The sequence below is a fragment of the Chanodichthys erythropterus genome, chromosome 13 (assembly GCF_024489055.1).
Source record: "Chanodichthys erythropterus isolate Z2021 chromosome 13, ASM2448905v1, whole genome shotgun sequence".
Lineage (NCBI taxonomy): Eukaryota > Metazoa > Chordata > Actinopteri > Cypriniformes > Xenocyprididae > Chanodichthys > Chanodichthys erythropterus.
In genome coordinates, this window is record NC_090233.1 from 39,252,520 (window position 1) to 39,276,971 (window position 24,452).

Sequence of the window (24,452 nt, forward strand, 5' to 3'; positions counted from 1 at the left end):
GCTAGATCTTTACCTTGAAGTCCGTTATTTTATTTACAGCACATTGCAAGGATTTAAAATGTTATTACAAGCAGACTTTATACTTTTTTCGTGTGAATTTGCAGTGCATATATTAAGACGGTGTTAATTAAGAAAATCCATTTATTCACTGCAAATTTCTTCACAGGACACGTTTCTTATGTGTGTGTGTGTGTGTGGTAAAGTTTATAGTAAATAATAAACATAATAATGCAATGCAATTAAAAGAAAAAACATTTTAAATGAAATACATAAGATAGAACAAACTAAAATGAACATGCATCTCTTTCTAATACATCTATATAATACTAATGCTAAATACTACAGTACAATCAGTAATAAAATTGGCTGATGTAACAAACTGAACAGTAAACACACTGTAAACAAAGACTATAACCTGGGTTGGGGCACTGCAAAATGCAACCACAGTGAGCTGGAGAACCACTACATGGTATTAAATGAGCTGAAATCCTTAGCTAATTTATTATTATGAATTTATTGTTATTATTTCACTAATATTTTTTGCACAAGCATTAGCAAAATGTACATTTCTGTAAAAATCCCCCCTTTTGTAAATAATATTTAGTACAAAATGTTAAAAAAAACACTCCACTTTTTTTGAAAATAGGCTCATTTTCCAACTCTCCTAGAGTTAAACAGTTGAGTTTTACCGTTTTCGAATCCATTCAGCCGATCTCCAGGTCTGGCGGTACTGCTTTTAGCATAGCTTAGCATAGTTCATTGAATCTGATTAGACCGTTAGCATCTTGCTCAAAAAAGAGTTTCAATAATTTTCCTATTTAAAACTTGACTCTTCTGTAGTTACATTGTGTACTAAGACTGACGGAAAATGAAAAGTTGTGATTTTCTAGGCCGATAAGGCTAGGAACTATACTCTCATTCCGGCGTAATAATCAAGGAACTTTGCTGCTGTACCATGGGTGCAGCAGGTGCAACGATATTACGCAGCGCCTGTGAATGAGAGTATAGTTCCTAGCCAAATCGGCCTAGAAAATCGCAACTTTTCATTTTCCGTCAGTCTAGGTACATGATGGATTCGAAAACAGTAAAACTCAACTTTTTAACTCTAGGGGACTTGGAAAATTAGCCTATTTTCAAAAAAAGTGGAGTGTTCCTTTAATGCATGCATGGACACCCATAGTTCATAATATGAAATATAAGACAAGATCACATATCAAGTCGAACGATACTGTTCATATCATGTACAGCTTGTTGTACTTCAACTCCAGCTATAAAACTTGTCCCGGTATTTATTTTATGTACCAAATTATGTTCCATCTCTAGAGTCTTCAGAGCTTCTTCTCTACTCGGGTAAGTACTTTTTGTTCTCCCAAGGAAATGGGTACTCGGGTGCCTGGTTGAAGTGACCCATGAGGAAGATGGCCACTGTTCCAACAGAGAATAGCGTGATGGCTGCCCAGAAACAAAGCTTGTCAATCATCTTTCCAATCAGCACCCAACTCTCCATCTCCTGAGAAAAAATGAGGATCAACATTAGGAAAAACAAGATGAATGAGGAAAACTGCACTTTGGAGGTTTATAAAAGTGTTCTTTTGCTTGGACACAAACACACACTTACAGATCCGATGTCATTCTGCTGCTTAGTGGATTCAGCAATGAAGTTACAGGCATCCACACAATCTTTTATTTCTGGTGCTGTCTTTGCTAGACTCTTGTAGAGGTTTGCTGTACTGCTCACATCAATTTCATCCACTAGAGGGAGACATACACAAACACATTAGAAACTACAATGAAATTAAAAGTTTTGTCACACTACACCACTAATTCTTAAAGTCAGCATGAAAGAGATGTTGCAATAGTCTTTTCTTCCCTATTCTGATGTACATTCGAGTGAAAAAAAACGTAGGCCTGGATTTCATCCCTGGGAACAAATTGGATCATAAATGGAGGCAGATCTGAATGCCAGTTTACAGTCAGTATTGTGGAGATGATTAGAAAAAGGGTGATGGTAAAACCTGCTGGGCATCACTGCCTGATGCAACTCCGCCAGTGCGGGACAACCTGTCACTCGCTGGGATCACAGCAATAGCAAACCACAACCATCCAATCAATTCCCAATGGACAAGATCAAGTCCCGCTCTATTTTTTTTTTTTTGTTCGAGAAGACATTTCACTTGGATATACATCACAATGGGGAATAAAAGACTATCGCAACTTCTGTTTAATTCCGACTGACCACATGTATGCATCTGTTGTTCACGATATTCTTATATAATAATCTTATCAATGCTTTAGGTAAGTGTCTGTTTGAATTTGTGTTACCAATTGAGCGCATGAGTCCATGTCTCTCTCGTTGTTTATCAAACATCATCTCACTGCGTGGCTGTTTCAAAACATATTCCTCTGCCCTCTGCATCAGCCCAAATGAACTGCGGCGCCTCTCCCTCATTTCATACATCCCACCACCACCTGGCTCCTCCTCATCCACAAATGATGCCATGCCAAGGAAACGAGGAACCACCACGAGGAAAATCTAATAAATATATATATTTAATAAGATAATAAGATGAGATAAGTACAATAAAAGAAGGAAATATGATATATTTAAGACAAAACACACATAAACGCACATGTTTGATGGTCTGTGACATGTTGTGTGTACTAGGACTGCGGAGGGAGAAGTTGAGGACAATAATGCAGTTGGTCACAATCAATGTGGTCATACACATGACGAAGATTAGATACCTAAAACAAAGCGAGAAAGAGTGAAATTAGATGATAAGACTGATAAAAAATTAAACTGTCCTCACACTGACACTCACTTGCCAATAAGAGGCACGGAAAGTGACGTTTCTGGAATCTTCTGAGCAATTAGGAAGAGAAACACAGTCTGAGCCAACAGTACAGAAATGGACACGGTCAACTTCTGCCCTCCAGCTGAAAGACAGAAAGAAAGACAAACAGTGTACAGAGACAGACAGAGTGCAAAAGAGAAATGACAGACAGATGGAGTACCAGCACTGTAAGATCTTAATATTTTGAGGCATACTGTACATTAACCTCAGAATATCTGCACATGCAAACACCTTTTGCAGGTAGAAAAAAGGCCAGAACAACCAGTGAGGAGATGAGAGAGCAGGGCAGGATGATGTTGATGATGTAGAAGAGTGGTTTCCGCTGGATGATGAGATTGAAATACACCTCCTGGTACTCCAGGTCATCGGGAGAGTAACGCTGGTCCGTCAGCTTACGGGCGGGCCGGTGCTTGATTGCCCACTCCCCGTTTTCTGCAATGAAATATTACAATTTCAAATAACAGCATTATGGACTTTTAGTTTCCCTTCACTAGTTTGTCTTCCTTGACCTAGTTTCTCAGTTCGTTTGATTAGACATTTTATTTATCTGTTCTCTTTGTTTGTACTAATCCTGAGTAGTTCTCCCATAGTCTCTGTCCATTCTCATCAGTGTTAAGTTGGTTGTTTTACATTTTCCTGGGTATTCCTTTAAGTGAGTTTTGAATTAAAGGCTGTATCTGTTATTTCCTGACAATAACTGTTTTCTATTTGAATATATTTATTAGGGATAAATATCGAGCACCGATGGTGTGAGGACCCTATGTAATTGCTTGGTCAATTATTCTTCTTCTCCGAAATGAACCGCATTTTTGAGGGCCTAAACATGCTCGAAAACTCAACTTTGCACACTCGTCAGAAGTTGTAAAAAAATGTACATCTGATATGGATTTCAGAATTAGGTATGGCAAAATGGCTCGATAGCACCACCTACAAAATTTCAAATAAGCGCCCTTCGCGCTACGTTTCAAGTACAAGTATGAAATTCGGTAGACACGTGTAACATCCCAATACCTACAAAAAAGTCCAAGGGTCCAAAATCTGAAAACCCAACAGAAAGTGAGATATTTTGAATTTTGTCTGCAAAATTTTTGCCATTTCCAGACATTGTATTTTAACAAACTCCTCCTAGAGCTTTGATCAGATCATCATCATATGTCCGATCTGCCCCAGACTTCACATGTGTGATAAGAGTCTTGCCCTGAACATATCTATGCAAATATTAAGTTAGTCATAGTGAAACACATTTAAATATGCCATAAAGTACCAAACATGCTAGAAACACGTTAAATCATGCAACATTTGGCTAAGTGCTAATGTAGGCAATTAACGCCACGAAAAAGGAAGCTGTTGTAAATCAGGCATACAATGTCCAATCTGTCCCGGACTTCACATGTTTGGGAAGAGACATCTACATGACAGTATTCAATTACAGTAATAGTGCCACCTACTGGCAATAGGAAGTGATGTGTTTAACACTGTGATGCACTACTAGCAACATCCTAATACTAAAATATGCAATTGAGGGCTAAACATGCTTCAAACATTCTAAAACATGCTAGTGACACTTAGCTGAGTGTTAAAGCATGCTATTGTGAACAGGAAACAGGAAGTTGTTGTAACTCAAGCATACAATGTGCCTCAAACTTCACATGTTTGATAAGTGTCCTGGCCTGAAGACAGTTATAGTTATAGTCATATCGCCACCAGCTGGTAGCAGGAAGTGTGGCAAATAGAAATGACTGATGTAGTCCTCCTATATTTATATAAGTAAATGCATATTGCCCATCATAAAGCCACTGGGTGGTGGTGCGAGGGCCCTTTCATCACTGCTTGCAACTTTAATTTAAAATGTAATATATTCCTTTGATGGCAAAGCTCAATTTTCAGCAGCCATTACTCTAGTCTTCAGTGTCACATGATCCTTCAGAAATAATTCTGATATACTGATTTGGTGCTCAAGAAACCTTTCTTATTATCAATGATGAAACTGTTTTGTTAATATTTTTTAATATTTTTGTGGAAACTGGGATACATTTTGCAGGATTCTTTGATGAATAGAAAGTTAAAAACAGCATTTATTTGAAATAAAAAATATTTGGTAATATTAGAATTGTCTGTACTGTCACTTGTGTTTAAATTCAGCCTGTCATTAAATTAAGTACTAAGTATTAATAAATTAAGTGCTAATGTCTTTAAAAAAAATCTTTGTGACCCCAAAGTGTGTTTTTTTAGTGTGTGTGTGTGTCTGTTTAATAGTAAATTGTCCACATGGCACCTGTGAAGGCCTCAGGGTCGATGTCCACCCACTCAATAGGCTTCCCTGTTTCTGCATCTTCTGCCAATACCATATCAATTTCATTTGCACTGTATGTCTGAGACCTGCAGATGTAAAATAAAATAAAATTTAAAATATATACATGCTAACTTTAAAATCAAAATTAAAAAAAATTGTCATGAATCTCCATGAACCCATGAGACATGCATTTAAACACAAATCTCACTCTATGCCAACCTGAAGACTAGTGTGCAGTTCTGCCAGTCGAAAGGGAAGTAGGTGATCTCAATGGCACACGTACTGCGGTAGATGGCAGGGGGAAGCCAGTACATGGAGCCGTCACTCGAAATCAGCACATTGGCGTAGTATGCCACATCAAACTTGCCGTCAATACTGTGAAGAGAATAGAAAATAGGTAATTTCTCAAGTGACAGACAGAAAATATTGGAAAACGTACTCTTTTACTAACTCACTTGTTTTCCAAAACTATATCTGGTAGCCACACAGTGTTGTATGGCACACGGATCAGATCAATGCCATGATATTCAGATGTATTCCATGCAAGACGGTAATCATGCCATTGCTAAAGAGCAGAAACGTGAAAGAAGAAAAGCAGTAATTAGCGGGACATAGAACAGAAAAAAGAAACTGTGTAGACAGACACATGTACTGCATTATAAAACATTTTAGATTAACTGTGAACAACTGATTGAGCAAAAACAGGACAGAGAATATTTTTCAGAAAAAAAGGATAAAGTAAATATGGAGATGATACAGCAGAATAAGAAAAGCTATTTACTGTATCTAAATATTTTACATATTGAAATATAATATGATCAAGATAAACAGTTATGAAAGATGAATTATTTCTTTGAAGCATCTTGAGGGCCTTTCACACAAAACAAGTTTTTGCATCCTACTGCACTGCTTTTCTATTGTTTTTCTATGTAAACATACACAAAACAGATTCCTTTAAATGTTATTCTCACGCATGAGTGGCACATTTGTAGAATGCCATGCCAAGTGTAACTTTTTTAAAAAGCTCAACTTTTAAAAAATGCATTTTTTCACATTTTTAAAGTCTGCATGAAATGGAAATTCACCTATTCTAAATGCATGTTATTAATCTTATGTATATAGATTCATCTGTTTATACTTTTTTAGAACATAATTAAAATAAAAATAATTTCATAACTGAGTGTTCCAGAGAAAAGTCTCTTGTGATGTATGATTTCTATAATAATTTAAATCTGCTTAAACCCCACCTCTTTCTAACAATCAACTGCAGGCTCTAATTCAGAACTGTCCTCACTGAACTTCTCATTCAGAAGAGTACTAGATTGTTTTCCCCACATTGTTTTCATTTTTGATCATCTGTTTCACTTGGATATATGAAAAGATGTTGTTACTTCTGTTACAATGTGACTTTAAACGTAAAAACACGTTTTGCGTGAGCGGCCCCTAGGAGGTTCCATAAGATACTCACAATCTCAATCCAAACATTTGTAGTGAGAGTCTCCTCTTTTTCATTCTGTTCAAGAAAGTAAATATTCCAAATGTAAATAAATTACAGGTATTACATTGTGCACAGTCCCTATTGCATAAATTATTAAATTAACTAAAAAAAACAAACAAAAAAAATCTAATAATTACAGAAATAATATATATAAATTAGTAGCAATGACATGCATACAAATTATTTGTTATATTTCGGCTTACATTTATTTTTTCTGCTATTTATGCATAACATTTAGATAACCAATATAATGTAATGATATATATATATATATGTTTGTTTACTAAAAACTCACAACACTTGTTACTGTTGGCAGGGAGATTAGTTACCAAAGAGATGAGGTTGGTGAGGGTTAACTTGACCTGAACCTTCACTTTTTCCTCAATGTTTCTTGCTGGTCGAATATTTTTATTGTAGTTCTTAAACTTATCTGCAATCAACTGCCTCTCCTCATTTCCACTGACTGCAAAGTAAAAGAATGAAAGACAGAAATTAGCTTACTAACAAAAACATTGTTGGTTGACAAATTAAATAAATTAAAGTGTGAAAATTGAGAGTTTATACAGTACATTTTATTACTAAAAGTCCAGAGGGCCTATAGTTGAAGAAATGCCCATTACAAGCACCACATCCATTTAACAACATATCTATATATATATATATAATTTAAATAATGCTTCTTCAGTGTTTGTGAACCCTTTAGAATCTTCTATATTTCTGATATTTCTGCTAAAATATGACCCAAAACATTATCAGATGTTCACAAAAGTCCTAAAAGTAGACAAAGAGAACCCAATCAAACAACTGAGACAAAAATAAATACTAAAGATATGGAGTGAATATTGTGCCATAATTAAACAAATCCAGCATTTTGCAAACAAACACGATCTGCTTTGCAAAGGAAAACTCGACTCGCAAATAAACAGAAAGTGATGTGTAAATACAATGGTCAGTTTGAGTGAAAACGCAGAGGAGTAACAAATATACATGTATGTATTGTGTTTTACAAATATAAATAAATGAACCTACATCATATTTCACAAATAAAACAAACCATCCTACAAATGGCATGTAACCTTTGAACAAATACCAAATCTAGTGCATACAAACGCACACCTGTCTGTTACAATTGTAAGACATTTGCCTTTTTATGAGATCTTTCGGCTTGATTTTCTCACAAATGCAGTTGAGCAACTTCCTCTTCCAAAACAGCAGATGGCACTTTGCTATGGGTCAATTTACACTAGTCTCCCAAGAGAAGCCCCAAAACATATTTATAAAAATAATAATAAACTTTATTTTATAGTGTCTTTAAAAGTTGCACACACACACATATATATCATATATATAATATATATAATCAGTGGCGTGCAGTGGTGTTCTGAAATGAGGCACATTTTTATTTTTATTTTATTTTTTATGAATCAAATGTAAATGTATGTGCATTACTCTTAATGTTGACACATCTTCCTTGTTAAATGAACATTACTTCACATTACATAAAAAAAACAACAAAAAAAAACAAATACAATTCTATTTTGTAATTTTACATTAACAATGTAATGTTATCAAAACCAAGTGAAATCTCATCAATTTAGTGTTTTAAGCATTTCTACATTCATTCCAAAATAATAACTAAAGGCTGTAACAATTTAAACAATATATTTTATGTGTGTATTGATGTTTTCCTTAGGCAACTTAGGCTATTTTGGATCATCAGTCATGCTCCGTAAACACCATCTGATGTATTTTTACACGAAGATGTATTTTTAATTTCACCATTACTTTCTTACCATTGACGTCATAATTTGTTCATTCAAATTACATCCAATGGAGACATTGTCTCCTCTCACGTGACTTTCCCCCATTCATTTTCAATTACCCCCCACAAAACCCACCGCACCGGTCTAATGGTTTTCTATGAGTGCAAAGGGAGGCATGACTCCTGCTGTAATTTTACTTGGGGGTGTCGCTTTTGGGCAGTGTTCCTTTATAAACACGAGTGACTCGCGCTTTTTTTAATGTCATAATTTGTAATATTTGTGTTTGTTTTATATGTAATATGGAGTAATTTCTCATCCTATTTTTTTTTGAGGAGGCACTGCCTCCCTTGCCTCCTCGGAGGAAACACCCCTGATATATAGATATATAGAGATATAGATATACATATGTATATACATAGATATACATATGTATATGTATACATGTATATATATATATATATGTATATCTATATACATATGGGAATGTGCCATTTTGAGTCGAAAATGGACTCCAAATGTCACAAAATGGCAAGTTACTAAACATAACCACAAAAGCAATGATAAAACAGTGTAAATACAGCTAGAAAACAGTGAAAAATCGACCTAATTAATTGTTCAAGGCCCAGTGCATGATGGGAACACCAAAAAAATTACATTTGTTTTTTCTGTACTATTTACTTCACCATAATTATTATTATTTTTCTTACAGTGTATGAACTAGGAAAATATCTAACTGTATATTGTCACTTTGAACATCCCATTACCTGTTTATTTGTGGCCAAATAAGATCCTTAGCTCATACATCTCTTTAATTTGTGCCATCCTAAACGCCTTACACACTTTTGTAGTAAACTGATTTACTTTTGTGCAAACACGATATTTAATTTTAACTAATGGTTTTACCAGAGTATGGAATGCTTTTTAACAACCTTAAACTTTGATGAATGTGCAGCGTTCAGTGCAATAGTCAGATGTGATCCAGTTGTAATAGTTTTAAGTGTGAAACAGCCTGGCTTACTTTTCATGTGATCCCCCATCATAGATAACTGGAAATGTGCACTAAATGAAATATCAATTTAGTCAAACACTCTCAAACAGAAGGACTATCACTTAAATCCTTCATTTTCATTAATTCCTATAAACACTGAATTAGCACAACTGTTTAAGCACATTCAAAGTAGGAGAATATCTAACTGTCACACTGAATGTTCCAGTCTATTTGGGGGCGGAGAAGATCCTTAGCTCATACATCATGGGGTGGATGTTGAAGTGTTACTAAAGTATTAGTAAATAACAAACAAAAATCTTTAAAGCAACATGAAACTATAATATTCATATTGAAAACATTGTATAACATTGTATTGTATAACATTGTATTCCATAATATTTTCTCTTAGTATGAAGCTTTGTCTAGAGAACACAAAGTTGAGGTGTTCTGGGTGAGAGCTCACAAAGATGACACCAAAATGAGCTTTCTTGAGCATTGCATGTTTGAACTATGCGTGTAGTGATCAACATTTTAGGCCTGAAAAGTACAAAATAAAAGGAATAACTATAGGCCTATAGCTAACTGGGAAAAATAACTGTTGGTGGTAAATGAAACAATCTTTTTGTCTTGTTTTAGTAAAATAACAGTACTTGATAAACTAAAAGTTGCAGTAATGTTACCGTTTTCATCAATTTCTTGTAGAGAAAACCTACGTTATATATATAGGTTTACAATGCCAAACAAAGTTCACAATGCTCTCCCAGATTCACCAGAGCTGTTGTAAAACACCCCGAAACAACCTTAGATGTTTTACAGCCTTTGAAGAGCTAATATACATGCGTTACTGATTCTACGTCCCGACCAGACATCCTTTCTCATTATCTAACAGATACAATCACCCGTAAAAGTTTACACGTTCAACTGTTTGTGTGTGTGTTGTTGTTGTTGTGGAGGGGGGAGAGCCTTGAAAGTAGGCTTGAAAAGATCTAAGAGTAAATAACTAAATTAACTAAAATGAATAAAAATCATATTTTTAAATGTTATTTCATTAGGCTATTTTGTTTGTTGTGTGTAGGCTATGTCTTTCCTTTGGATGCACATGCTGCTTTACACACTACCCTCTTTCAAACGTTTATCATTTGCGAGTGATGACGTCTCAAACGGGACAGATTAAGCTACTGTTAAATGTTAAAAACAGGAAAACTTCTTGTTGGACATATTTTAACCACTGTTGCGTGTTATGTTTAATGCTTTATGCATTGTAAAGGTCACTTTGATCATTCACAGTAATTTGAGTTAGAATGACAACTGCGCGTGTGCATAGAGGGTGTGTCTGTAAGAGACATAGCAGCTGAGCAGCAAAAGAGATAACTGCATCTCTTTGTTTAATTTTCCTCTTTTATTTGTGACCCAAGTTGAATGTTTATTTGTATACTTTTTCTCACTCAGTCCCCCCTGTATGTGGACGAGTTTAATGGTGTTTAAGTTTAGCTATATTAGCCTATTAAACCATGGGGAGTGGGGAAATTACGACAGCTCTCTCTCTCTCTCATGCATCTTTTCATTCGGTACAACAATGTTTTTCTCTCTGGACTAAGGAATATTTTAAAGGTGCCCTAGAACACTTCACAAGATGTAATATAAGTCTCTGGTGTCCCCAGAATGTGTCTGTGAAGTTTCAGCTCAAAATACCCCATAGATTTTTTATTATACCATGTTTTAACTGCCTATTTTGGGGTGGGATTAAAAATGTTCTGATTTGGTGTGTGTACACCTTTAAATGCTCGTGCTCCCTACCCCAAGCTCGCGACTGCATTAAACATTGCATAAACAATACTGAAGTTCACAATATAACTCTCAAAATGGATCTTTACAAACTGTTCGTGATGCAGCATATCAGATCACGTAAGTATGGCACATTGTGGATGTTTACATTTGATTCTGAATGAGTTTGATAATTCTGCGTGGCTAAAGCTACACTGTTGGAGAGATTTATAAAGAATGCAGATGCGTTTATGAATTATACAGACTACAAGTGTTTTCGGGTTAAAAATGAAAGTAACGACATGGATCTGATCTCTGTGAATATAATAAGAAACAATGGTAACTTTAACCACATTTAACAGTACATTAGCAACATGCTAACAAAACATTTAGAAAGACAATTTACAAATATCACAAAAAATATCATGATATCATGGATCATGTCAGTTATTATCGATCCACCATTTTCGCTATTGTCATTTCTTGCTTTCCTCACAATACCTGCATAACTTCTGATGATTCGGCTCTGCAGCTCCACAACGTTAATACTGGCTTGTCTAATGCTTAGAACGTAGCTGGCATATGCAAAAGTTGGAGGCGTACATATTAATGATCCCGACTGTTGCGTCACAGTCTGTGTTATGTTGAGATTCACCTGTTTTTCCGTGGTGTTTTTCACGCACAAGATTTACATATGAAGGAGGAAACAATGGTGTTTGAGACTCACTGTATGTCATTTCCATGTACTGAACTCTTGTTATTCAACTGTGCCAAGGTAAATTAAATTTTAAATTCTAGGGCACTAAGTTCTTTAACTTTGCATTACAGCATGTTTGTTTTAGAAAAACATTTTACCTCTTTTGAGATTGTTTAACATCATGTGAAAAACTTAATAACCATTTTGACTTTTTTGTTGTTGTTGTTTTTAACATTTGTAATGTTGTTTGTGGGGAGGAAAACACTCTTTAAATGTATATGTGAAAAGGGTAATCAATCAATCATTTTTGACAGATGGTGGCCTATATCTCTCTCTAACAGGCGAGTATGATGATTTCTGAAGGATCATGTGACACTGAAGACTACAGTAATGATGCTGAAAATTCAGCTTTGATCACAGGAATAAATTACATTTTAATATATACAGTTAATTTAAATTGTAATAATATTACACAGTATTACTGTTTTTACTGTATTTTTGATCAAATAAATACAGCCTTGGTGAGATTAAGAGACTACTTTCAAAAACATTAAAAAAACCTTAATGTTTATGTAGCGCCCCCTACCTGTCTTTCTGTTAATTAAATAGAGCAGCGCACCAGATTCATTAACTATGTGCCTACAGATGTTGAAGTTAGGCCCCTCTGGTGTCACAAATTAATTACTTCTTTATAAAGCTATTTATAATTATGAACTATTCTAAATGTGATATATTTAATGTATTATACATATACTATAATAAATAGTCAAGCACAAACTCTTAGATGGATAACAAAAGATAAAGGATTTAATTAGAACAGAAATAGAAAGTCAAAAATAGAATTTGAGTGATGTGATGCATTCACACAATCACATAGACTTTAAATCTGACCAAATTAACCCCCCAAAAAGGCTATATCGCAGGTGACAGGAGTACAGAAATGGTCTCTGTAACAAAACACTCAGAATAAAAAAGAAAACTAAGTGAATTCACTTGGAATGAAATGTACAAAATTATTCACTCTGGATGTCAGTAATCACTTTGAATACTCACAGTTGATAAGCGCGCTGGATAACAACATATAGGACGATTAAACACTGTGGGCCCCCCCCCCACACACACACACACACACACCCACACCGTTGCAGGCCTGGATCGTAGCTCGGGTTCGTGGTGGCCGGCAAACTGAAAAATGACCGCTTCACTCTCCTGAGCATAAACAAATCAACAAGGGTACCTCAATTTTCAGGTGCGAATCAAACAGCGACCTTGGAATCCTGTAGTAGGCCTCCCGCAGCTCCTCGATCTCGCTCTCCCTCGCCAGCCGATGAAACGCTCCTCCCACGCAGCCAGAGGAACCCCAAATATCGCGGGTATTTGGGGCGCTATCTGGTCCTCAATGTCTCCCTCGTTGTCCCGAAAACAACAATGCTTACTTTCGCCAATCTGTTTTGTTTAAATGTTCCGCTAATTTAATAGTCCGGTTCAGATGAATAACATAAACCGTACGGGATATTAAGGAAACAGTCCGTACGCTGACGACACCGGAATGTCGTATAAACACTCACAGCGAACTCACAATAAACACAAATAAACAGGACTCGGGTTTCACACACGATCAATATTACAGTTTCAGATTTTTTAAACTTGTAAACTATTCACCACTCTATTACCGCATACCGCGCGTCTCTCTCATCCCTTGCATATCTCGCCGTCCCCCTTGTTCCTCCTCCCCCACCAAAACATCCACTCAAAATACCTAACGCATAGGCGCGGGCGGGACTTAACTCTCTTGAACCAATAAAGTAATGAAAGACCTAACTTGTAGGTTAAAACCACATTTTTCACATGTGCATAACACTCTAACTTGATATATGTTCTTAAAAGCATACATCCACTTATTTAATAGATCAATATATAAAGCAGTGGACTCATTACCTGTAGAATATTATTCTACTGGGTTACATGCTCCCCCTACTAAATATCTCATGTCCCCATGAGATTACTTCTTTACACTTTAAAAGTGACTTTAGGCTCAGTATAAGCATTTACTTGAGTACAATAATTACACTGTGCCATAGGGTGACACCACATGGTGTTACAGGGTTTCATTTCTAACTCTTCCCCACCCTCTACATTTATGACCATACCTCTATGGACCAGTGTTAAAGGTCGGTTAGTGGGCCGGCCTAGGCTATCATAGCTCAGTCTGACTACTGGTCTTATGTCTCTTTTGGGGCGGGAATGAACGCAGTCTCTACTGCTTCTTTTGTATTAGCTATGCCAGGCTCTCCCCCTTCTAAACCAGGATCTCCCGTTTCCTCTGGAATCTGATCTGAGAGTTCTCCATGGCTTTCTTCAGTGAACAGTGGCTCTGCCATTTCTGCAAGGGATCCATCCAGTTCACCTCCATGGTAAGCAGTTTCCTCCTCCACTGCATTTTCTTCCAGTACAACACGCGGTGTCTCAACCCTTTCCGGGCAGTAATACCACAGGTTATCCTCTTCACTTTCAGAGTCAGAGTCATTCCTCACAGCTGCATTTCTTTGTCTTAATCCTCTTCTCTGTTTTCTTTCCACAGATCTTGTCCTAGTCCCCGGTGGTGCAGAAACTTTCTTTGGTTCTACAGGATCAGACAACCTCACATTGTCTCCAACTGGTAAGAGATGGTCTCGGTGTAATGTTCTTACACTGCCCATACCGGATTCAGGTTTCAAGCGATACACAGGTAAGTTCTTTAGTTGTTCCACCACCAGGTAAGGAACCGAATTCCACTTGTCGCAGAGTTTGTTCTTTCCAGTCAAGGCCAGATTTCTTATCAGCACACGATCTCCTACTGCCAAGGTCTGATGTTTCACTCGTTTGTCGTACAGCCGTTTGTTCCTCTGCTGACTTTTCTGGGCAGTTTCAGTGGCTAACTGGTAAGCTCTCTGTAAGTCCAACTTCATTCTATCCACATACTGTCGATGGCTTCCAACTCCCTTTCCATCAGGTGAAGTCCCGAAACACACATCCACCGGCAGACGAGCCTCTCTTCCGAACAGAAGATAATATGGTGAGTACCCAGTCGCCTCGTTCTTAGTACAGTTGTAAGCATGTACCAGTCTGTTAATATGTTGACTCCATCTGTTTTTCTCTGCAGGATTTAGGGTACCAAGCATGGAAAGCAGCGTTCTGTTGAACCTTTCTGGCTGGGGGTCTCCTTGTGGATGGTAGGGAGACGTTCTGGATTTTCTGATTCCCAGCATACTCAGTAGCTCTTTTATGAGCCCACTCTCAAAATCTCGCCCCTGATCGGAGTGGATACGGGAAGGTAAGCCATAGTGAACAAAGAATTTGTCACACAGTATCTTGGCCACAGTCAGAGCTTTCTGGTCCTTGGTGGTGAATGCCTGGGCGTAGCGTGTGAAATGGTCAGTTACGATGAGAACATTGCCGATACCTTTTGAATCAGGCTCGATTGACAGGAAGTCGATGCACACCAAGTCAAACGGCCCACTGCTGGTCATGTGATTCAGTGGTGCAACTTTTTAGGCAGTGTCTTTCTCGTTACACAGCGGCCACAGTTCTTAACATACTGCTCTATGTATGCAGACATTTTAGGCCAATAGAAGCGATCTTTCAGGAGTTCAGTAGTTTTCTCTACTCCCAAATGGCCTGAGTCATCATGCAAGGAACGCAGTACTTCGGACCAGTACCTCTCTGGTAGAACGAGTTGTGTTTTCTCTCTTCCACAGGAACTTTTAGTGACTCTGTACAGAAGTTGACTCATGATCTTTAACTTGGGTCCCTGCCGCTGTAACAGAGCAATGATCGCATTGGAACTCTTAGCAATGGTAAGTATTTTCCCTGACTCTACTTCTCGCTTCACTGCACCAACTACAGGGTCCTCCTCTTGTGCTTTTCTCAAATCTGCATTAGTCAGCTGTTCCAGCTGACCCAGACCCAACGCTGTGGGACAAGAGAATGCCTCGGGTATACTCTGAGGTAAAACACCCAAATGATCCACCAGTCTGGATGATGACTCTTCGCTTTCAGTAGTCACGGCTAACTGACAGATTGCTCTTACTCCTGACTCAGGTATTTCCTTCGACTCCGAGCCAACGGTGGATTCACAGGGGTAGCGAGATAACACATCCGCGTCGATGTTATGACTTCCTGGCTTGTATTGTAAGCTGAAGTTATAGGTAGCTAATGCAGCTAACCAACGATGACCTGTTGCACTCAACTTAGCACTTGACAACACATAGGTAAGTGGATTGTTATCTGTTTTCACCACAAACGGGGCACCATATAGATAGTCGTGGAACTTGTCCACAACCGCCCATTTGAGCGCCAAGAACTCCAGCTGATGAATGGGGTAACGTTGTTCGGACAGACTTAGTTTTCGGCTTGCATAGGCCACAGGCCTAAGTCCACCAGGATGCTCCTGATTCAGGACGGCACCCAGTCCACTCAGACTGGCGTCAACATGTAGTACATACGGTTTGTTGGTATCGGCGAAAGCAAGTACTGGGGCATGTGTGAGACAGTAAATGATGTTATGGAAAGCTGCAGTACAGTCGTCATCCCAACGCTCTCCAAATGGCTCAGATACTTTGAAGTATTTCTTGCCGTCTATCATCTTTTGGTTTTGCCCAGATGATGGTGGGTAACCTTTGGTAAGCTCAGTCAAAGGCCTCACAATGGCAGAGTAATCCTTTATGAAACGCTCGGTAAAATCCACAAAATCCCAGGAACGACCTCAATGACTTTAGGTCGGTGGGCATTTTCCAACGTGTTACGGCTTCAATCTTGGCTGGGTCTGGTGATACGCCAGCAGCTGACACAATGTGCCCCACATAACGGACTTGTGACTGGCAAAACTGACACTTGTCAATCGAGACTTTCAAGCCACACTCACGCAGACGGTCTAGGACTTTTAACAGTCTCTCTTCGTGTTCTTCAAGTGTGCGTCCGAACACGATGATGTCATCGAGGTAAACTATTACTTGGAGGAGATGCATATCACCCACGGCTTTCTCCATTAACCGTTGGAATGTGGCTGGAGCTCCAGTAATTCCTTGAGGCATCCGTTCAAACTGGAAGAATCCAAGGGGACAGATAAAGGCTGTCTTCTCTTATCTTCTTCCTCCGCCATGGCTATTTGATAATATCCACTACGGAGGTCCAGTACGGAAAACCATTTACTACCAGCCAAACAGTCCAGGGCATCATCGATCCTGGGAGTGGTGTACTGATCTGGGATGGTACGAGCATTTAGGGTTCGGTAGTCGATGCACATCCTTATTGCCCCACTCTTCTTCCGTGCAATTACTATGGGCGATGCATACGGACTCCTTGACTCTTTGATGATTCCAGCCACTAACAGGTCTTTTATGTGACGTCGTAAGTCCTCGATGTCCGCAGGCGCGATGCGTCTGGAGCGCTCTCTGAATGATTTAGAGTCATTCAGTCTGATGTGATGCTCAACTCCTTGAGCTAATCCCACATCCCACTCCCCGGTGGAAAAGACATCCCCTCTGGTCGACAATTTCTGGCGCAGCCTCCGTTCCCAGGCCTCAGGGATGGATGACTCACCAAATTTAAACAAGCTTGGGTCTACTGTTTGGGAGCTCTGTTCTCCAGAACTTACGATGAGTGTGTCGGTGGGATACACGTTGGCCATTACTGTTCCAGCAGGAATGGAGATATCTTTGGACGTTTCATTATGGACCAGGACTTGGATATTTCGTCCTTCCATGGCTGAAGAGGGGAGTACCACTGGAGTTATGAACGTTCCAGCTGGAAGACTATTCTCTTCAGGGGTGTCTACTACAAAGATCTCCTTTCTCAAAGGCTTGTCAGTCTCTACTTTACATACAGCACATACTTCTCCCCTTGGTGGAACTATGCAATCACCAGGTCCTATCCATCTGACTTTTCCATCAGGTCTGTCAGGAATGATTTCAGTCTCTTGTTTTGATAGCTGGATTGCATCGTGTTGTGTCTGGATTCTCAACGCATGTGCAACACCGGATCCTTCAGCGTCATGGCTAAGAGCAGCAAGGCGTTTGAAGAAACTGGCGTTTGTACCAATAATGACTGGCACTTGGGATGGACCCTGGGGCTCAGGACATACTAGTGCCAAGATGGACAATGGCTCCTCCACACCAGTGACAGAGGCAGGGAAGGTGACATCCACTACAATATACCCCTTATATGGGTAACTGGAAGAACTGAGACCCCATATGGACAATCCAGTCAAAGGGTGAATGGGCACATCAGGCAGGTTCTTTGAGTACCAGCTGTCAAACACAATCGTCACTTGTGATCCGCTGTCCAATAGTGCTTGACACCCACAGCCATTAAGCTTCACTTCTACAGTGGATGCTGGCCCTACTAGACCTTTGGGAAGGTGGATGGAGTTGTAGATGTCTGTCTGGCTCTTTTTGGAGAAACAGGCCTGGTTTGACGCAGTTCTATCTTCACCCATCTCATTCTTCCCACTCTTTGCCTGCCGCAAGGAACGAATCAGTTTTTGAATCACTTGATCAGAATTTGGTGGAGCTTGACACTTTGTTGCAATATGACCGTCTTCTCCACACCGGTAGCAGAAGTAGTCATCTCTTGTTCGGGCTGACTTGTATCTTGAGGATGTGGATACAGACTGGGACTGGGATGGTTTTGGCCGCTGCTCTGGAACATGAGGTGAGTATGCGTGGGAAGAGTATTGAGTAGAACTGACACTCAGAACTGCCAACTGTTGCTGTAATTGTTGGACCTGTTTCTTTAACTCTTGGACTTCTGAATCATCAGTTTTTTCAGTCTTGGTTGTTCTTTCTTTCGTTTTAATCACTAATGATGAAGTAGACAAGGTTTTGGGCTCACCTCCACTTATTTGGCTTCTCAATTCTTCAATCTCGGCCTTAAGTTCCTGGATGACAGAGGTGCTGGCTCTTTCATCTTCATGGAATTGAATAGCTTTGGCTTTTGCAGACATTCTGTGGCGAGCAGCTTCACTCTCTTCTGCCTCACGTATTTCCTTTAACAGACTCAGAAAAGAAGGTGGGTTATTTTTCCTTTCTCTCAGTCTCAACTGGAGCAACATCATGTCAGAATTCACAGCCCCTCTAATCAGCTGTTCCACTCGTACTTTGTCCACCAGTCTGGGGGACAGTCCATCTCTATCCACTACTTTGCTGAGAGTCTTCTCCATCCTTCTCAGGAATTCAGACAGAGCCTCCCCGGTGCCCTGGCGCATAAGACGAAACTTGAAGTATAAATCCTCACCGGACTCAGATGATCCAAACGTGCTCTCCAATGCTTCCAAGTACTGCAAAGCACTCGCTTCAGGATCTGAATATCGAACCGCTCTTATGATGTCCGATGCAGGTCCCTTGAGGCTTTCCACAATTCTGCGTCGTTTTTCTTTTTCAGAGCAGTCACACTCAGTTATCATCAGCCTGGCTTGGTCCATCCAAGTTTCCATATTCTCCTCTCCCACAGGGGTTGGAGTTACTGCTGAAAAGGTGCGCAGGCGACGATATGCGTTGCTGTCACTTGGGAGCTTTACTGTTTTTGCAAAGACCTCACCCATGGCTCGTATAATTGACTCAGGTGAACTGTCCGGGGCACTGGGAGGAGAAATCAAAGCTTGTATATCACTGAGAGACTTTCCTTCTTCCATCAGGAACTTTGCAAGCTTTTCAGTAAATCCTCCAGCAGCAGTGTCAGATGCAGATTCCTGTGTCTGAATTACTATGACTGACCATGGCTCGCTCTTTTCTCCCCAAGACACTTCAGCAGGTATGCGCTTAGGGTCAATGGCTTGTTTGCACTCACACAACACCAGCAGAGAACGTGAAGTAGGTCCTTCTTTCGTGTCTCTTACACGAACTCTTCCTAGTGCTTTTACTGCTTCCATTGCCTCTTCAATTTCGGCCACTTCTGTGTGAACAGGTACATTTAAAAGCATTAAAGCATAAGTCTCATCAATGCCAGCATCTTTACACCAGTTGGCTAACTCTACTTGGAGGAATGGGTCTTTTGTTAGATCCATGACAACACTGTATACAGTTCTCAGTCACTTATAATGCAACAACAGGGTTACTTGAGCTTAACTTTTCTCTTTCTTCTTTTCTTCTTTCAGGAACTCAGTTGTGACTTGCCAGAGGGAGATCCCGGACGAGCCCCCACTTTGTGTAGCGCCCCCTACCTGTCTTTCTGTTAATTAAATAGAGCAGCGCACCAGATTCATTAACTATGTGCCTACAGATGTTGAAGTTAGGCCCCTCTGGTGTCACAAATTAATTACTTCTTTATAAAGCTATTTATAATTATGAACTATTCTAAATGTGATATATTTAATGTATTATACATATACTATAATAAATAGTCAAGCACAAACTCTTAGATGGATAACAAAAGATAAAGGATTTAATTAGAACAGAAATAGAAAGTCAAAAATAGAATTTGAGTGATGTGATGCATTCACACAATCACATAGACTTTAAATCTGACCAAATTAACCCCCCAAAAAGGCTATATCGCAGGTGACAGGAGTACAGAAATGGTCTCTGTAACAAAACACTCAGAATAAAAAAGAAAACTAAGTGAATTCACTTGGAATGAACAAGGGTACCTCAATTTTCAGGTGCGAATCAAACAGCGATCTTGGAATCCTGTAGTAGGCCTCCCGCAGCTCCTCGATCTCGCTCTCCCTCGCCAGCCGATGAAACGCTCCTCCCACGCAGCCAGAGGAACCCCAAATATCGCGGGTATTTGGGGCGCTATCTGGTCCTCAATGTCTCCCTCGTTGTCCCGAAAACAACAATGCTTACTTTCGCCAATCTGTTTTGTTTAAATGTTCCGCTAATTTAATAGTCCGGTTCAGATGAATAACATAAACCGTACGGGATATTAAGGAAACAGTCCGTACGCTGACGACACCGGAATGTCGTATAAACACTCACAGCGAACTCACAATAAACACAAATAAACAGGACTCGGGTTTCACACACGATCAATATTACAGTTTCAGATTTTTTAAACTTGTAAACTATTCACCACTCTATTACCGCATACCGCGCGTCTCTCTCATCCCTTGCATATCTCGCCTTCCCCCCTTGTTCCTCCTCCCCCCACCAAAACATCCACTCAAAATACCTAACGCATAGGCGCGGGCGGGACTTAACTCTCTTGAACCAATAAAGTAATGAAAGACCTAACTTGTAGGTTAAAACCACATTTTTCACATGTGCATAACACTCTAACTTGATATATGTTCTTAAAAGCATACATCCACTTATTTAATAGATCAATATATAAAGCAGTGGACTCATTACCTGTAGAATATTATTCTACTGGGTTACATTTACAAACCTTAACCGGTACTGTACATGCAGTGAAAATTAAAAAAAAAGGCAGATTGGTGATTTATAACGTTTTGTATTACATGTTGCTGGCGGTTATACAGAGATAACCGGAGTAGCCAGAGTACGCCAAGTGATGTTATCAAGATTGCTGCTGTTGCATTTTGCAGATAATGCAGAATTACTGAACTTTGCATACTTGGTATAGAGAAACGTCCAACTCAGGACATTCCTGCTCCAACACCATCTGCACCTCCCTGGACTTCTCTCTTTTCCAGCCCTCTCCCGGACGACCATCCTCCATCGAAACCTCCTCCATCCATCTGCTGGCGCGAGGACACGCCTTTCCGGGAGGGGGCGTTATGTCACTAGTTCACCCTGTTTGGACTTCTGTTTTGCACCATTTCCCGCTACTAGTCTGTCACCATAGTGACTGATCACTATCATCATCACTGCCAGCTGTGTAGCATTATCACCTCATTTGTCTGTGTATATAAGTCACGTGTTTTCAGTTCACCTTTGTCAGGTATTGTCTATGTATGGTTGTGCTTCATTGTTTGCCTGTGTGGATTTATTAAAGACTGTTGGACCCTTCATCTTCTTCTTCATGCGTGTACTTACAACCAAGTGTGACACTATCTTTTATTTCCCCTATTCCATTGTATTTTATTTGTATGTTCTTGTAAAGCGCTTTGAGATGCAACTTTTAAAAAGTGCTATAAAATAAAGTTTATTATTATTATTATAAATGCATGTTTTGGGACTTTTCTCCGGAGACTAGTGTAAATTGACCTATAGCAAAGCGCCATCTTTGGCGCCATTTCTTTGTTTAATTATGGAATAAAAAGATCCCGTATTACATATCTGTGAGTGGAAAAAGTATGTGAAGCTCTAGGATTTCTGAGGACCTCAGAAAAAGAGTTGTTATTCCTGGAAAGGTTTATAAAACCATCTCTAAAGAGTTTGGACTCCACAAATCCACAGTCAGACAGACTGTGTACAAATGGAGGAAAATAACATCCTTAGGAGTGGTCGACCAACAAAGATCACTCCAAAAGCAAGACATGTAATAGTCCAAGAAGTCACAAAGGATCCCAGGGTAACTTCTAAGCAACTAAAGGCCTCTCTCACGTTGATGATGTTAATGTTCATGAGTACACCATTAGGAGAACACTGAACAATGGTGTGCATGGCAGAGTTGCAAGGAGAAAGACACTGCTTTCCAAAAAAACCATTGCTGCTTGTCTGCATTTTGCTAAAGATCATGTGGACATGCCAAATAGTTATTGGGAAAAAAAATTGTGGATGAATGAGACAAAAATAGAACTTTTTGGTTTAAATGAGAAGCGTTAACCCGTTTGCAGAAATAAAACACTGCATTCCAGCATAAGAACCTTATATTTGTGAAACGTGGTGGTAGTATCATGGTTTGGGCCTGTTTTACTGCAGCCAGGATGAATTGGCATTATTGACAATTAATTCTGAATTATACTAGCAAATTCTAAATGAAAATGTCAGGACATCTGTCAGTGAACTTAAGCTCAAGAGAAAGTGGGTCATGAAGCAAGACAACGAGCCCAAGCAAACAAGTCGTTCTACCAGAGAATTGTTAAAGCAGAACAAAGTTAATGTTTTGGAATGGCCAAGTCAAAATCCAGACCTTAATCCAATTGAAATGTTGTGGAAGGACTTAAAGCAAGCTGTTCATGTGATGAAACCCACCAACATCCCAGAGTTGAAGTTGTTCTGTACTGAGGAATGGATTCAAATTCCTTCAAGCCGGACTGTTTATCAGTTACCGGAGACATTTAGTTGCTGTTATTGCTGCACAAGTGGGTCACACCAGATACTGAAAGCAAGAATTCACAAACTTTTGCCACTCACAGATATGTTATACTGTGTGATTTTTCTCAATAAATAATCAACAAAGTATATATTTTTGGCTCATTTGTTTGATTGGGTTCTCTTTGTCTACTTTTAGAACTTTTGTGAACATCTGATGATGTTTTGGGTCATATTTTTGCAGAAATATAGAACATTTTAAAGGGTTCACAAACATTCAAGCAGCACTATATATATTCAGATTTCCTAGGAAGATTGATCAATTATACTGGAGTTTGCAAAAGATTTAACTTTTAATAGCTTATGTGTGTTACAAGACTACAAATCATAACATAATATTCATAATAGGCTATACATTAGCCATTTAATTTTTTACTGACTCAGCACTGTGAATCCCATACAGTACAATAGCTTGCAATGTTTGTAACAGTTTTATATTAAAAGTTTATATCCTATTAAAATACCCACAAGATAGAAAGGACATTTAGAAAATATTAAGCACTTTTCCATGCCTGCGGTCACAGTGCAGTGGTAGTGTGATAACGACGGACAGCCAAGTCAGTCACTCAGTTTTGAAGTACACAACAGCACGTACCTTGTAATACAGTGACCACGAGCGCAAACGCAATTACACACGTCCTGCCGAACCGGTCAGTCATGGTCAGCAAAACACGGTCCTAAAAGTTGGTAACAAAGAGACAGACACGTTACTTTCCAGCAGTCAGTAACCGAGCTTTCTCTTCTCTTCGGTGCTACAGCTGTCACTGCACGAGGCTCGAGTTACAGCGCTCGAGCGCGCTCTTAAAGTCACATTCACTAATCGCCAATATCAAAATGGCTCTAATACGCAACAATGTTTCAGATTATGTGAGTTACTTTTCAAGTATTACTGTGAGTGATATCAGATATTATGAATAGAGCCAAAAACATGCTGATAGGAGAAGCATACTAATTCAAGTGCCAAATGCCAAGGCTTCGGTTCTCTCACTTTTGCGCGTGCTCATGATGATGCTTACAGTCGTGCATTTCGAGTATCACAATGGCTTAATGACGATACGTATAACGGTTATTGATAGTGTTGTTCAGCCTTGGGGAATTGTGTTTCAGTCAGAAGAAATAAGCAATGTTAACAGGTGTACATGTGGGGGGGGTGGGGGGGGGGGGGGTTAAGGGCCATAGCGTTGATGTCGCCCATGCACTTGGGTATAAATAACCAGTGTCTGTCTGGACAGTGTGGTCTGTTCTGTATAGCACTGAAACGAAGTAAATGCAGCAGTTATAGAGCCAAGGTTGTGTTTTGTTGTAATATATGCCTATACACTAAGAAACGTCCGTAAAATTAGGCTTCAATGTAGCCTACGTAATATGAAGTGTTGATTTTTATCGTTTTTTTTTTTTT

At 39.2% G+C, this 24,452-nt stretch overlaps 1 protein-coding gene across 1 annotated transcript; it reads right to left on the reverse strand.

Annotated features, from left to right (window-relative positions):
- Positions 1-1,139: 1,139 nt before the first annotated feature.
- chrne (cholinergic receptor, nicotinic, epsilon) lies at positions 1,140-24,085 on the reverse strand. Its single transcript, XM_067407004.1, has 13 exons — positions 24,003-24,085; positions 23,649-23,730; positions 6,976-7,109; positions 6,617-6,661; positions 5,604-5,713; positions 5,368-5,523; positions 5,131-5,234; positions 3,087-3,287; positions 2,823-2,937; positions 2,631-2,745; positions 2,323-2,533; positions 1,619-1,752; positions 1,140-1,510 (listed from the first exon to the last, which is right to left on the reverse strand). The coding sequence occupies exons 2-13, from the start codon at positions 23,710-23,712 to the stop codon at positions 1,343-1,345; spliced, it is 1,557 nt and encodes a 518-aa protein (XP_067263105.1). The 5' UTR covers positions 23,713-23,730; positions 24,003-24,085; the 3' UTR covers positions 1,140-1,342.
- Between the last annotated feature and the right edge of the window lie 367 nt (positions 24,086-24,452).

Excerpts from the sequence above, each read along its gene's own strand:
- chrne (XM_067407004.1), bottom strand. The coding sequence starts at position 23,712 with ATGACTGACCGGTTCGGCAGGACGTGTGTAATTGCGTTTGCGCTCGTG. Across the intron at positions 1,753-2,322 it reads TGGACTCATGCGCTCAATTG|TGGATGAAATTGATGTGAGC; the intron begins GTAACACAAATT and ends GTCTCCCTCTAG. Across the intron at positions 1,511-1,618 it reads AGCAGAATGACATCGGATCT|GAGATGGAGAGTTGGGTGCT; the intron begins GTAAGTGTGTGT and ends ATTTTTTCTCAG.